The sequence below is a fragment of the Idiotropiscis lumnitzeri genome, chromosome 4 (genome assembly GCF_059441095.1).
Source record: "Idiotropiscis lumnitzeri isolate Australia: NSW breed Sydney's pygmy pipehorse chromosome 4, RoL_Ilum_1.0, whole genome shotgun sequence".
NCBI lineage: Eukaryota > Metazoa > Chordata > Actinopteri > Syngnathiformes > Syngnathidae > Idiotropiscis > Idiotropiscis lumnitzeri.
The window spans coordinates 23,007,013-23,019,150 of NC_142394.1; the positions used below are offsets into that span (position 1 = coordinate 23,007,013).

Here is a 12,138-nt window from a genome sequence, read left to right on the forward strand (position 1 = left end):
CAACACTATGAAGCACAGTAGTGGGCCTCTTGTATATCAAGAGCTTCATTGTCACTACACTGCGAGCTGAGAGCCCGTAGATCCCGATCAGCCTGCTTATAAAACCCAATATGGGCCGTTGCGGATTAATATTCGCCATTAAAATGTCCAATTATGTAATCAGCCAAATCCAAGCTGTGCATGTGCTCAGTGGAATATCTCATCAGCCGGCAATGATCGAAAAGGACTGACTTGGTCTGATTTGCAAGAACCGTTTGAAGATATTTTGACTTACATTTATTCCAATGCCGTGTTGATTTTTCCCTCTCACACATCATGCAAATGAATCCATCCAAAATCTGTGAGAACGTGCGGACATGTCGTGCAAATCAGGGCTTCCCAACTTTTATTGAGGCAAGGCATGTTTTTTAAGGTAGAAAAATCTCACGCTCTACCACCCTCAAAAATAAAACTTATAAAAATAGATTTATTGAAATAATGAATAATTTCATTTTACTCCTCTCACACACTTAAAATACATTTTAACTTATTTGTGACGATCTACACAGACATAAGGTATATAAACTATAATTGTGATAAGCATATTGAATTATTATTATTTTTTGATATTGTGTCAGTAAGTTAAAGGTGATATAGGCAATTGCACTTTCACACGAATGAAATCTAAAAATGCAACGAAGAAGTCTTGTTCGGTCATGCAGTTCAAGTTAAGGCTCGTGTTTGTTTCGGGTTCCAAGTCCTAAAACCGGCAATGTAAGTCTGACTCGAGTCAAGTCATGTGACTGGAGACGAACACTGCGAGGTAGTTGACCCTGCCGCGCTGACCTCCCATGTTGGCGAGGGCGGAATGGCGTGACGTCATGAGTGTCTCGCCGCGTTGATGTGCTAACTTTCGCTGGAGCTGTTATTTTGTGACTCACTGTCCTGGCTGTGGATGTGCCTTCTGCATAAACACTGATTGATCAGCAGCATTGTACTTGATGGCCGCACTATTTGGGTTTCTTCAAATGCAACAAGGATGAGTTAGTTCAAGTGGTAAAAATGCCTGGCTCACATTTTTGAGGTTCGGGGTTTGTTTGCATGTCTGCTATCCAGTGGAAGAGATTTATTTGTACTTCTCCTCACTATATGTCACTGGCATAGATTGATGAACAAAGAGAAAAACAATACTTTCACACCAAGTAAGTACAATTGGATATTTTTTCACAACATACATATTGCAGGGGGGGGAAAAAAGTCTCATCTTTCCTTTTTCTCCTTTTCTCTTTCCCTTGGAGGTGACATTTGCTACCCAGTAAGCCACAGCGTGCGTTTGCCACGCCGCATGAAGATGAGGGCGTCTTGCCAACAGCTGTGACAGACTATTAATTAATTACGCTCTTGCCGATGTGTGGTGTGTTGGGGAAGACAAGGTGTGGGTTTGGGGGGGGGTTGGGGTCAATGAGGGGCGGGCTACAGTCACAGTCACAATGCTCAATCACGGCCACACTATCGGAGAACTTTAGCGCTTTAATGGAGCAGTTTTACGGGCGTAGTAATTAATTTCAGCGCGGCTGCTTATTGGAATAAATAAATGGCTGATTTGCGCACGTGTTGCAGCGGCAGAGACGGACGGGAAGGGAGCCGGTGACCTTTATGGTGAAGAGATTCTCGGCCTATCATCTCATTAGTGCGCCTTTTGTTCTTGACAACCGACACATGGTTGTTCACCCATCCTATTGCGAGGCGTCCTCCGCCGCACACCGGCCTCCACGCCTCATCATGAATGAGATGTTTGCTGCATGGTAATTGATTGGACTGCAGCGTGGCGTGCAATGGGCCAATGACAGCCAGAGGAATCGAGCGAGCAACGCTGACTGCATACTGTCGTAAATCAGTGTTTCCCAACCTTTATTGAGCCAAGTCGCATACTGTATTTTACTGGAGGAAAAAAAAATCTCACGTGGATTGAGAAGTGGGTTTGAGCCCATCCCAGCTATCTTCGGGCAGTAGGCGGGGTACACCCGGAACTGGTTTCCAGCCAATCGCAGTTGTTCAACTATTTAGTCTTTTGATTCTCATTTGTTGCTCTGTGTATGTTTAAGTAACACTTGTTTAAAGTTTTATCGTTAACCTATATGTTAGCTTTAGCGTAATGGACTTTTGTTCTTGTATGGTTCAATTTAACATGTTGTTTCAATGCACACGATAATTTGTTTAGAATTTGTTTGTCGTATGTGCCACTTGGACCGTAATCTTCTAATTGGGGTGTCAAATGTATTGCTTGAAACACGGTGATGTTATACAGAAGCCTCGCATTTTTTGACAGTAAGATATGATATGGTTGCTGTATCGCAATTAGGTCTGAAATGGTTATTGTATATTAAGATATAAAACAACTTAAAAGCATGTTTCAAATGGAACAGTGAAGTTAGTCACAATGATGAGGAGACATCAGAGCAGGAATGGGGAGAATCAATTACTCCAAAATAAAAGCAGACTTGATAGCTTGGCAGAACTAAAAAAAAAACAAAACAAAACAAAAAAACAAGCAGAACTTCTTGTCGGTGACCTGACTTAACATATAAGGCCTAGCAGTGTTTTCAATTTAAGTATCGTTTCTACAGACTTCACTATTTCATGAGCAAAGTTCGTAAAGCGACAACTTCTTGTCCTACAACTTGTGAAACCTCGTGCGATTTGTTCTTGCTTGGTCCAACCTCACAAGTTTAGTTGCAGATTTCATGTCCTATTTCCTTGGAAAATGTTGATTCTCAAATTGCTGTCAATCATTTGGGCTTTGGGTTGTATTGGAATCGCACAACACCGCCGCTACGCTTCTGGTTGACTCATCCGCTATCAGCTGTGACTTTCTGGCCGTTTGGCTTCATTCCTTCAGCGTCGCTTGCATCATCTGTGATGGTCCGACTGTCATGTTTGGCAACACTGGAGACAGAGTTGCCATGTTGAGGGGCTCCCAGCTCCACTCTTTGTGGTTTTGGTTCCTCGCTGGGCTCTACTTATGAAGAAGGAGCAGCAGGTTAATGAACAATGTGGCCGTGCGGGACGAATTTGACACTGTTTCTGTTTATTGTAGCAGCAGTTTACAGTAGTGTGAGCGTGAGAGGCGTTGTGTGCAATACTGCCGTTATTTCATTTATCAAGCGTAAAAGGAGTAAGAACACCTTCCTACTATCTTGACTGCAGTTTTTGAATTTTCAATGCTCACTCGGCGGCTATTGCAGCTTGGTCATCCTGGAAGGGAGATGCCACCCGTCTATAGTGCCTTCTCAAGTTTTCTTCTTCTTTGGTAATATCATCAACGAGGATCAATGAAAAATTTGGGCTGAATTTGAAGTCGGAAATGTTTGAATGACTGACGATTGGAAGGCTTAGGTCACCATGTAAACTGTGTGCATTGATTTATGAACGTTGTCACGGTAAATGTCGATGACATTCAAACGTGTTGAGATTGGGAATTTGAAAAATAATTTCTTTGCTAAAATGTCCCGAATGAGCTGAACAATAAAGTTGAAATGGTTTGCAGTAGGAATGGTTCGACTGACTTGAAAAATGTTGAAGGAGGAGGTCGATATATAAAATGTCTGCCTTGGTTTGCGACTGTTGTCATGGCAAATATGGAACACCAAAAAAGCACAGACATTATTGATATGAAAATTCCTGTGCTTTCTCAGATGTCCTGAATGAGCTTAATAGTTTCAAGTGTGCGTGATTTTAAACAGTTGAGAATTAGGGAAAGCTGAATTATATTTGAGAAAAAGTCGCCATTCATTTTAATGGGAATTATACACGGAAAATGTGGAATTCCGGGAAGAGTCGGAGTTCAATTGAATCAGCTTGACTCTTTTGAAATGTGGACGGACGTAGGGTTGGTATTGATCTGAAGGTTTTGTGTAATAAAGCTAAATAAGTGTTGGATGTGTGAAGAGGAAACACAGGCAAGGCGAAAAGATGCGCTGCGAGCGGCGAGGTGCAGCAGGGGGATGCTGCAAAGTAGGCCTGCTGGCCAATGCTGTGAGCAGGCAGCGGTTGCCATGGCAACGCATTGATTATTTAACAATTGGGGCGAAGCTTGTGCCCTGCATTCGCTTCTGGGGGTGGCGTCACTGTCTCCAGAGTCAACCACACATTTTCCACACATTCACCATCTTAACGCGATGGAAGGTTGAACGTGTCGATTACTTCTTTATCATTGTGAATTTCCGGGTTGTCACTGCCTGCTCATGAGGCTTGTGGAGTTACTCACGGTATGTACAATTTGTTTCATGGCGGATTTCAGTGCGTGGGAGCAAAGCTTTTGGGCTTGCGTACGATTGGCCTTTAGCATTTTGTCATTTTTTAATGTTGTATTGCCCTGACAAGCTCTGCTTTCTACCGTAGATGCTAGTGTGCCAATTATTATTTTTAATTTAGAAAATAGTCAAAGAAATAGCACAGTTAACACAAACCATTTGTCAGAGCAACAGTACAACATATTTTTTTCTCCCTTTTAATTCTATTGCTAGCCAGAGTTTATTCGGCTTATTCTTAACTAATATATACATATACATAGTAAAACAATTATATGCTATTCATGCCCACAGACTTCAAGAAGTTTATCCTGTGTACAATCCATTTCAAGGTTTACAAATTCCCATAAAATCAATGATAATTTCCAATTTGCCGTTTCACTTGATATATTAGCTAGCGGTCTTGCTTTATTAGACGTTTTGGTCGAACAGTTCGATGTTTAATATTCGGTGTTTAATTATTATTTGTTGTATCCTCATTAATATGTGCTGCGACTATGTGTGTTAAAGTAGCAGTTGTTTGAATCTTTATAACATTAGCATATATGCTAATTTCTGTTAGCCTATCAATGGTGTTTCACATTATATGTTAGCATGAAATTAGCATATTTTCATTGTTTCATTGTTTATCCCGTGTGATGAACGGCGTTCAGTATATATCGATTGAAGAAAAATTTTGATTTGGGATGTTGTGTCCAAGCTCTTCATTATGTATTTTAGTTGCAGTGTTGGGGGATTAAATTTATAGGATAACTTTCTTGGCAATAATCGATATTCTTCAACAAAAATAAACAAATTAATTTGAGGTTTATTGATCAATGTCTCCAGCCTGAGGAGTGTGTGTGGCCAGGCGCATGTGCAACCTGGATTGCCATCAATCTGTGAAATGCCGTTGACTTGACCTCTGTAATCCGTAACCTACTTCCCATCAAAGGATTATCCAGATGCCTTAAATTGCTATTTGGCCTTCCACGGCCTTTCTGGTGCACAGACAGCCAAAAATGTGCGCTAAGATTTAGTGCTTCACCACGCACATGCTCTCAAATTGAGCGTATTCGTCTTCCTCGAGGCGGCCCACAGATAAAAGTGGATGACCGTTCTAGGAATTGAGGGGGGAGGAGGGTGCTAATCCGGTCTAATCCCAGGTACTTGACTTGTTTGCTCAATGTTAAACAAACGCATGTTGAGATTACTTGGATTGAGATTATCTTGTTTTGTTTTTTTTGTTTGCTTCTGTCATGTCAGATGGCGATAGGCCGCTTATAAGACTGCTGTTTTATACCACTTGTGGACTGATTTAGTACCTTACAGTCACCTTTCTGGGTTTATTGATTTGTTCGTTTCTTGACTCCAAATCTCATGATGCAACTGGTGCTGTGACAGCAAACATACAATTTGTTGCAGTAATTCTTTCTCGGAACATCAAAAAAAAAAAAAACTTTTTTTCTGATCAGTTAATATTTCATCTTCATTCTTGTAAAAATGTACTTCTTTCCTGTTTCATGGTGTAGTCTAATTCTATTTTTCATGTTAATATTCAGTTGTTTTTTTTCTTATCTTTTAGGATTACCATTTATGATTACAAAAAAAAATGTAACTTTAATCTTGCCAATGGCTTTTTTTGTCTCGGGACATAATGTTGCGTTGTGGATTGCGTTAAATTTAAATTATATTTTGACATTGGAAGTGGGCCGGGGTCATTGCACATCAACTCAGAGTGGCTCCCCTTTTTGTCAACCTAAACAATCAAATCTGGAGGAAACGTGTTGACCTCTGGCCATAAATAATGTGACCTCTGTCATCTTTGACTTTTGATGAGTTTATTACTTCAACTGCAGACACACGTGCGAGTCAAACATTTTCTCGTGCATTTAAATGAGGAGCTGTATCACTTTTGAATGCTACTCATCATTAGTTGATTGATTATTTCTAGATCCCGTTACTTTCAATACAATGACAAAGTAATTATTTTTATATTCATTCATACTTTATATGATATTATATGATATGATATGATATGATATGATATTATATTATATTATATTATATTATAGTGAGGTGAAAGGAAGCTTGCTTAAAAATCATCATCATCATCACATCATTGTCATGATCATTTTCAGTGTGAATATTACTAATCAAGTCAATTTTAAAAATGTTACTGGTAAATGTATGTGCAAAATGTTCATTTTAACTATATTAATCAAATGATTTAATGACAAATATTAGATTTGCTTAATTTTATTATTTATGAGAACAATATTTACAATAGATTTGATCACTCTCTAAATATAAATATTGATTGAATGAACTGTGCTGTAGTTGATTTTAATTTACATTTTTTTGTTTAATTATTAAACAATAAAATGAAAAAGTTAATTTATCATTCATCAGATTCTTTTAAATCAATGAAAAATTATATATTTTCTTAGTATTTTTTATTATTTCCAATAACTTAACCAAATATTTAATAACATTCCATTTTATATTTTATTAAGATTTATGTTTTGTAACATTTTGCGTGCAATATTTTGGATTCAATTAGACAATTATTTGATTTAAAAAAAAAAAAAAACAATTCCAAATTGTTAAATATTCATGTGACATTCTTTTAAGCTATTATTTTGCTAAAAAGCGCAACTGCTTTCCCCGTCGTTAAGTGTGTACGCCTGTGCGTGTTTTTTCGTTGGTGGTCTCTGGGCACCTGTGGTCATTTTCAGCCCCTCACACCTTCCCGTCTTCACTTGGCTCCCACGTGATAATGTGTGTGCGTGCGCATCCACCATCATCAGCCGAGATAATGTGTATCTCTTCATATTCACAGGCCAACCCTCCCCCCATCATTGTCAACGCAGACTCACTAGATGCAGGCCCTTATGTAAGTATCTCCTCCCTCTCTCACTCTCTCTCTTCTCACACGCCCTCTGTTTCCACTTGCGAGTGTGTGCGTGTGTGTGCATGCGTGTGTGTGTAGATGTTTGCCATGTGGACATCCACATCCATTATCCATTTGACCTTTGACCCGGCCTTTTCTTTTGCCCTGGCGCCGCAGTGCACATTTAGTGTCTCGGTCAAAATAAACTCAAATTGGGTTTTACTTGAGTGTGAACTGAAATATAAAGGTTGTCATTAGGAAGTCAAATCAAGCCCAAATTTTTTTTTTTCAGAATGATAAATGATTTTCCTATTTTGAATTAACCCGCAAATGCAGGTGTGTTTGTGTGTTGAATACGAGCCGACCATTCTAAGCAGCTATTGTCTTCTTGTGTGACAGGTGAATGGCAGCGATGGCATGTACAAGTATGAGGAGATCATCTTGGAGAGGGTAAGGCAACATGATTTTTCTTAGCAGATAGCGCTATATCCTCTTAGCAGTCTTCCAACTTTGGAATTTTTCAAGATGTACGCGGACTAATGTGTTGTTATTTTTGAAAAAAACACACATTAATTTCTACTCCTATCTCATATTGTTTTTCTTGCTGAAAAATACAAATTACATTTGTTGTTATTTACTATTTACACATTTATCGTTGTAAAAAAATAAAATAAAAATCCTTACAAGTTTGTCTTTTTTTGTGTAATATTGCAACATTGATTTCCTAAATTTTCAGGGGAACTCAGGCTTGGGCTTCAGCATCGCAGGAGGCATCGATAATCCGCACATTCCCGACGATCCGGGCATCTTTATCACCAAAATTATTCCGGGAGGAGCGGCTGCCATGGACGGAAGGCTCGGGTAATGGCTCCATTAATTTACTCATATTGTAATTCATTTTTCTTAAATTATGTCTTCTGCTATCAAAGAAATTTGATTTTCCCGCTTATGATGCAACTTTGCCTTAAAAATATGTATTCATTGTAAAATTAGAACCATCTTATCATGAAGTTACTATTTTTTTTGGGCATGTTATTGTAAATTGAGTCGACTGATGTTTTTCATGATCATATTTTTTTTATTTTGCTAACTATTCGAAGATGAAATTCTGAATTTGTTTGCTTAATATTATTTTTTTCTATTAATATTTCAACTTAATTGTATAATACTTTCTCTCCACTTTATAACTTCTTTTCTTAAATGCTACGCTCTAAAAATATTTGAGCTACTTTCTCAAATATTACAAAATTTTTCTACTAACATTGCATCATTGGTATCATAAAATGACGTCTCCATGCAGGGGTGCGCGTGTCCTTGAGACCCTTTGCATTTTCCTAGTAATGCTGAAAACTAAAGCGAGGCTGGAACATTTGTAGTAATGATACGATGACGTTGCGCACCCCCGTACGCTTCCGCAGGGTTAACGACTGCGTACTGCGTGTGAACGATGTGGACGTGTCGGAGGTGGTCCACAGCCGGGCAGTGGAGGCCCTGAAGGAGGCGGGGCCGGTGGTGCGCCTGCTGGTGAGGCGGAGGCAGGCCCCGCCTGAGACCATCCTGGAGGTCAACCTGCTCAAAGGGCCCAAAGGTAACGTACACGCCACCACTTTAGGAATGCAAATATCAAGAAAGTTCCCAAGGCTGGTAACTTTAGCCCTTTAAATATGTCAATAATATACAGTTTGCATCAAATTTAGATAGATTTCCGTTATTGTATCACTTTCACTTGGACCGTTTACCTGGTTAAATGTCTATAATCAAAAACTAATAATCCATAGTAATAATTAATTAACAATTAATGATTATGTTCCCGCAAGTGATGTCATAGGTGTTTGGTGCTTTGTGTTTTCCACTTCTCATCTGACACAATTTCCATGTCAATGTTACAGGACTCGGATTCAGCATTGCCGGAGGAATCGGCAATCAGCACATCCCGGGCGACAACAGCATTTACATCACCAAGATCATCGAAGGGGGAGCCGCCCAAAAAGATGGACGCCTGCAGACGGGAGACCGCCTGCTCGCTGTGAGACCCGCTTCATAGTTCTTGTACAGTTGAACTTTGACTCATCCAGAAAATGGTGCAGTTAAAGAAAAGAATCATGGATGCACTTTTGGCAGTTTAATGAAATGAGCAAATGGTCAAACCCACAAATACAAAATGAAAACACAGACAAGGACCTGCTGTATGACGCAAGCCACAACCAGATACTGAAACCACAGTCTTGTATAATGTAAAAGTATTGGTATGGTGCCATCTTGCAGCGTCCTGGTGCCAAGGACCTAATTTGAAGTGAGGGGAGGGGCTTCATTTAGTCAGATCACAGCCAAAAGGAGTGCTTGGCCACAGTCATTGTGCTATCTCGAGACACTTACAGTTCAGCAAAACCATTTTAAGTTGCACCAATGACTTGTGGTTGGCTAGGACATATTGATGACATGTCAATTCATTTCAATGAGCAATATTGATTTGCTGCGCATGTAAATTGGGTTACTGACTTAGTCCCGGACGGAATAAAGTCGTAAGTCAAGGTACTCCGAGGCTACCTACTGCTTTTGACATCACTACTCACCACTCACGCACCAACAGAGGCAACCTTGGGCTTCTCTCACACGGTTACAATATGCCCAAATCTCACTTCATCCTCCGAGCTGTGATCGCGTTGGCTGGTGCGTCACACGAATGCCACATTATTTTTTTCGTTTACATCTTCACTAATTGTTTTTTTTAACGTGAGAGACCCCACACGCCTGACATGAAGAAAAAGTGAAAGTCCCCCCCCCCTTGTGCGTAAGTGATAAAAGGCTAATAATATTGTGGACTATCAAATGTATATTGAGAGACTGAACAAAAAAATTGTAGTAAGCGCTGTAAAGCCTTGCAGCAGGAATATTTATTGGCTGATTATGTTGGCTCACCTACAACTAATCGCTCAGGATAATCTTTCAGAGTAAGATAATCAGGTATTTGCTGGATCTGATCAGAAGGGAAGTAAAATACAAAAAAGTAGAAACATTATCGGTATGTATGTATCCCGCTTAACGATTATCGGCCCTGACTTTATACACCCCGCACCAAATCACAGGTTAATTTTTCAGAGAAATCCAATTGAGCTTCTCGCTTTGATCTGAATTGAGGTAAGAGGCTCAGATTCGGCCCGATTGTCAATGCATGCACCGCGCTTAACGATTGTCAACCCTGACTGTTTTCTGAGCAAATCCCGAAGGAAAAATACAGTAACTCTTCACACCCCGCATCATAGGATGGTCACTCAGGGTAATCCTGGCCCGTTTATCGGCATGTGTGTAGCTTGCTGTCTGGCTGTCATTCTGCCATCATAAATTTGGAACAGGTATCAAATTTACTTTTGTTTGATTTGTGTCACTGGCCATCTTCGGGTAAGAAAATTCCCTTTTTACGCACGCCACACCACAAAGATAATCACTCAGGATAATCTTATCGTTCTGCCTTCATGAATACTGAACAGGCTACGAAAGACAGCAAAAACCGATTATCACATGCCTCAAAAATATTATCCGGAGTCATTATCCTGTGGTGTGGGTGTTGAGAGTGATCGTTCCTCTTTAAACACAGTCTGGCTCAAATAACACACTTCCCACACCCCACATCAAAGGATAATGGTTCGGGAAAATCTTTCAGAGACATCCAACAATCGGGGTCTTGAATTAAGGGAAGAAAACTGGACAAATGTAGAGATCGATTGACAGATTATTGGTGAGTCACGACTTGTTTCTTGTTTCAGGTGAACAACATCGTGCTTCAGGATGTGCGTCACGAGGAGGCGGTGGCCGCCCTGAAGAACACGTCCGATATGGTTTACCTCAAGGTGGCCAAGCCAGGACCCGTGCACCTCAATGACATGTATGCCCCGCCCGACTATTCCAGCAGTACGTATTTACTTCTTCTTCTCTTATGCAACTTACTGGCGATAGTCACAATACTAATAGATTGTTCCATCGTTGATTTTGTAGAATTAACTCCTTATCTTTTTTCTATGCTGATTATAAAATTAATAAAATGTCATATTAAATGGCCACATGGAAACGGTTGTTCAGAACTTTGAAAGAAATCCCAACCTTACAAATAATGTCAAATTACATTCACATATTTATATTTTTTTTTATAAAATATATGGTAGGGGAGCACTATGAATGTTATGAACTCCTTTTTCCACACCAATGTTGTGTGCACATTTCAATTGGGGAAAAAAACTGCCAGTTTTTCAAGATACAAACTGTCGTTTTGCCATTTTTTGCTTTGACTTACGAATACAAATTCAAAACCAAACCACAAAACTTTGCATTAGTAAAGTTCACTAGCTTAATGGTAATATGTAATGCAAAATGCCATGGAGAAACATTGTCGAGTGTTTACCATTTCTGCAGAATATTTAAACACAAACAGTGGTGAATCACTTGTAGATAGTACTCACGCCATATATTGTTTATCCTCCCCAAAGAACAACTAAAACTACTGCGGCTTACTGAAGAATTGCGATTGTCTGACTGTATATCTATATGTCTGTATTATACTGCACAGAAATGCGTCAAAAACTCTTCAGTTATGGTCACAATAAAGTCATTATTTTTTTATGAAGTTGAATATCATAACAGTAGTTTTCTTATTAAAAACAGAATTCAAAATTGGATTTTTCAGCCTTGCTGAATGTCTGACTTGTACGTTATTCCACCTAGAATAAGTAATTGCAAATTTAGAATATTGCCAACTAAGGGAAGAGTCTTTGATTATCATGATAGTTTCTATACAAAGCTGGCATAGAAATATGAACAAAGCTACTTTATTTATAATGAAATAATTTTTGGACCAATTAAGTGAGATTGTATTGGCACTTTGTTAACCAAGTGGTGGAAAATAAATATATATTAGCTCCAAATGTGTTCCTCCTAAAACAAAGACTCACTTCTGTACAAATACACTTTACATAAATCTAACAT

The 12,138-nt window shown here is 39.2% G+C and overlaps 1 protein-coding gene across 7 annotated transcripts in view; it reads left to right on the forward strand.

Moving 5' to 3' along the window:
- The window catches only part of LOC148338612 (disks large homolog 3-like), a 64,165-nt gene that overhangs the window by 16,288 nt on the left and 35,739 nt on the right, over positions 1–12,138 (forward strand). For 6 of the 7 annotated variants that reach the window (XM_088294221.1, XM_088294222.1, XM_088294224.1 and 3 more), the window contains exons 2-7: positions 7,111–7,164; positions 7,561–7,611; positions 7,898–8,022; positions 8,580–8,749; positions 9,051–9,187; positions 10,926–11,070. In XM_088294221.1, the coding sequence (XP_088150347.1) occupies positions 7,111–7,164; positions 7,561–7,611; positions 7,898–8,022; positions 8,580–8,749; positions 9,051–9,187; positions 10,926–11,070 (682 nt within the window). The remainder of the gene's footprint in view (positions 1–7,110; positions 7,165–7,560; positions 7,612–7,897; positions 8,023–8,579; positions 8,750–9,050; positions 9,188–10,925; positions 11,071–12,138) is intronic. The other variant, XM_088294226.1, reaches the window with a different exon arrangement.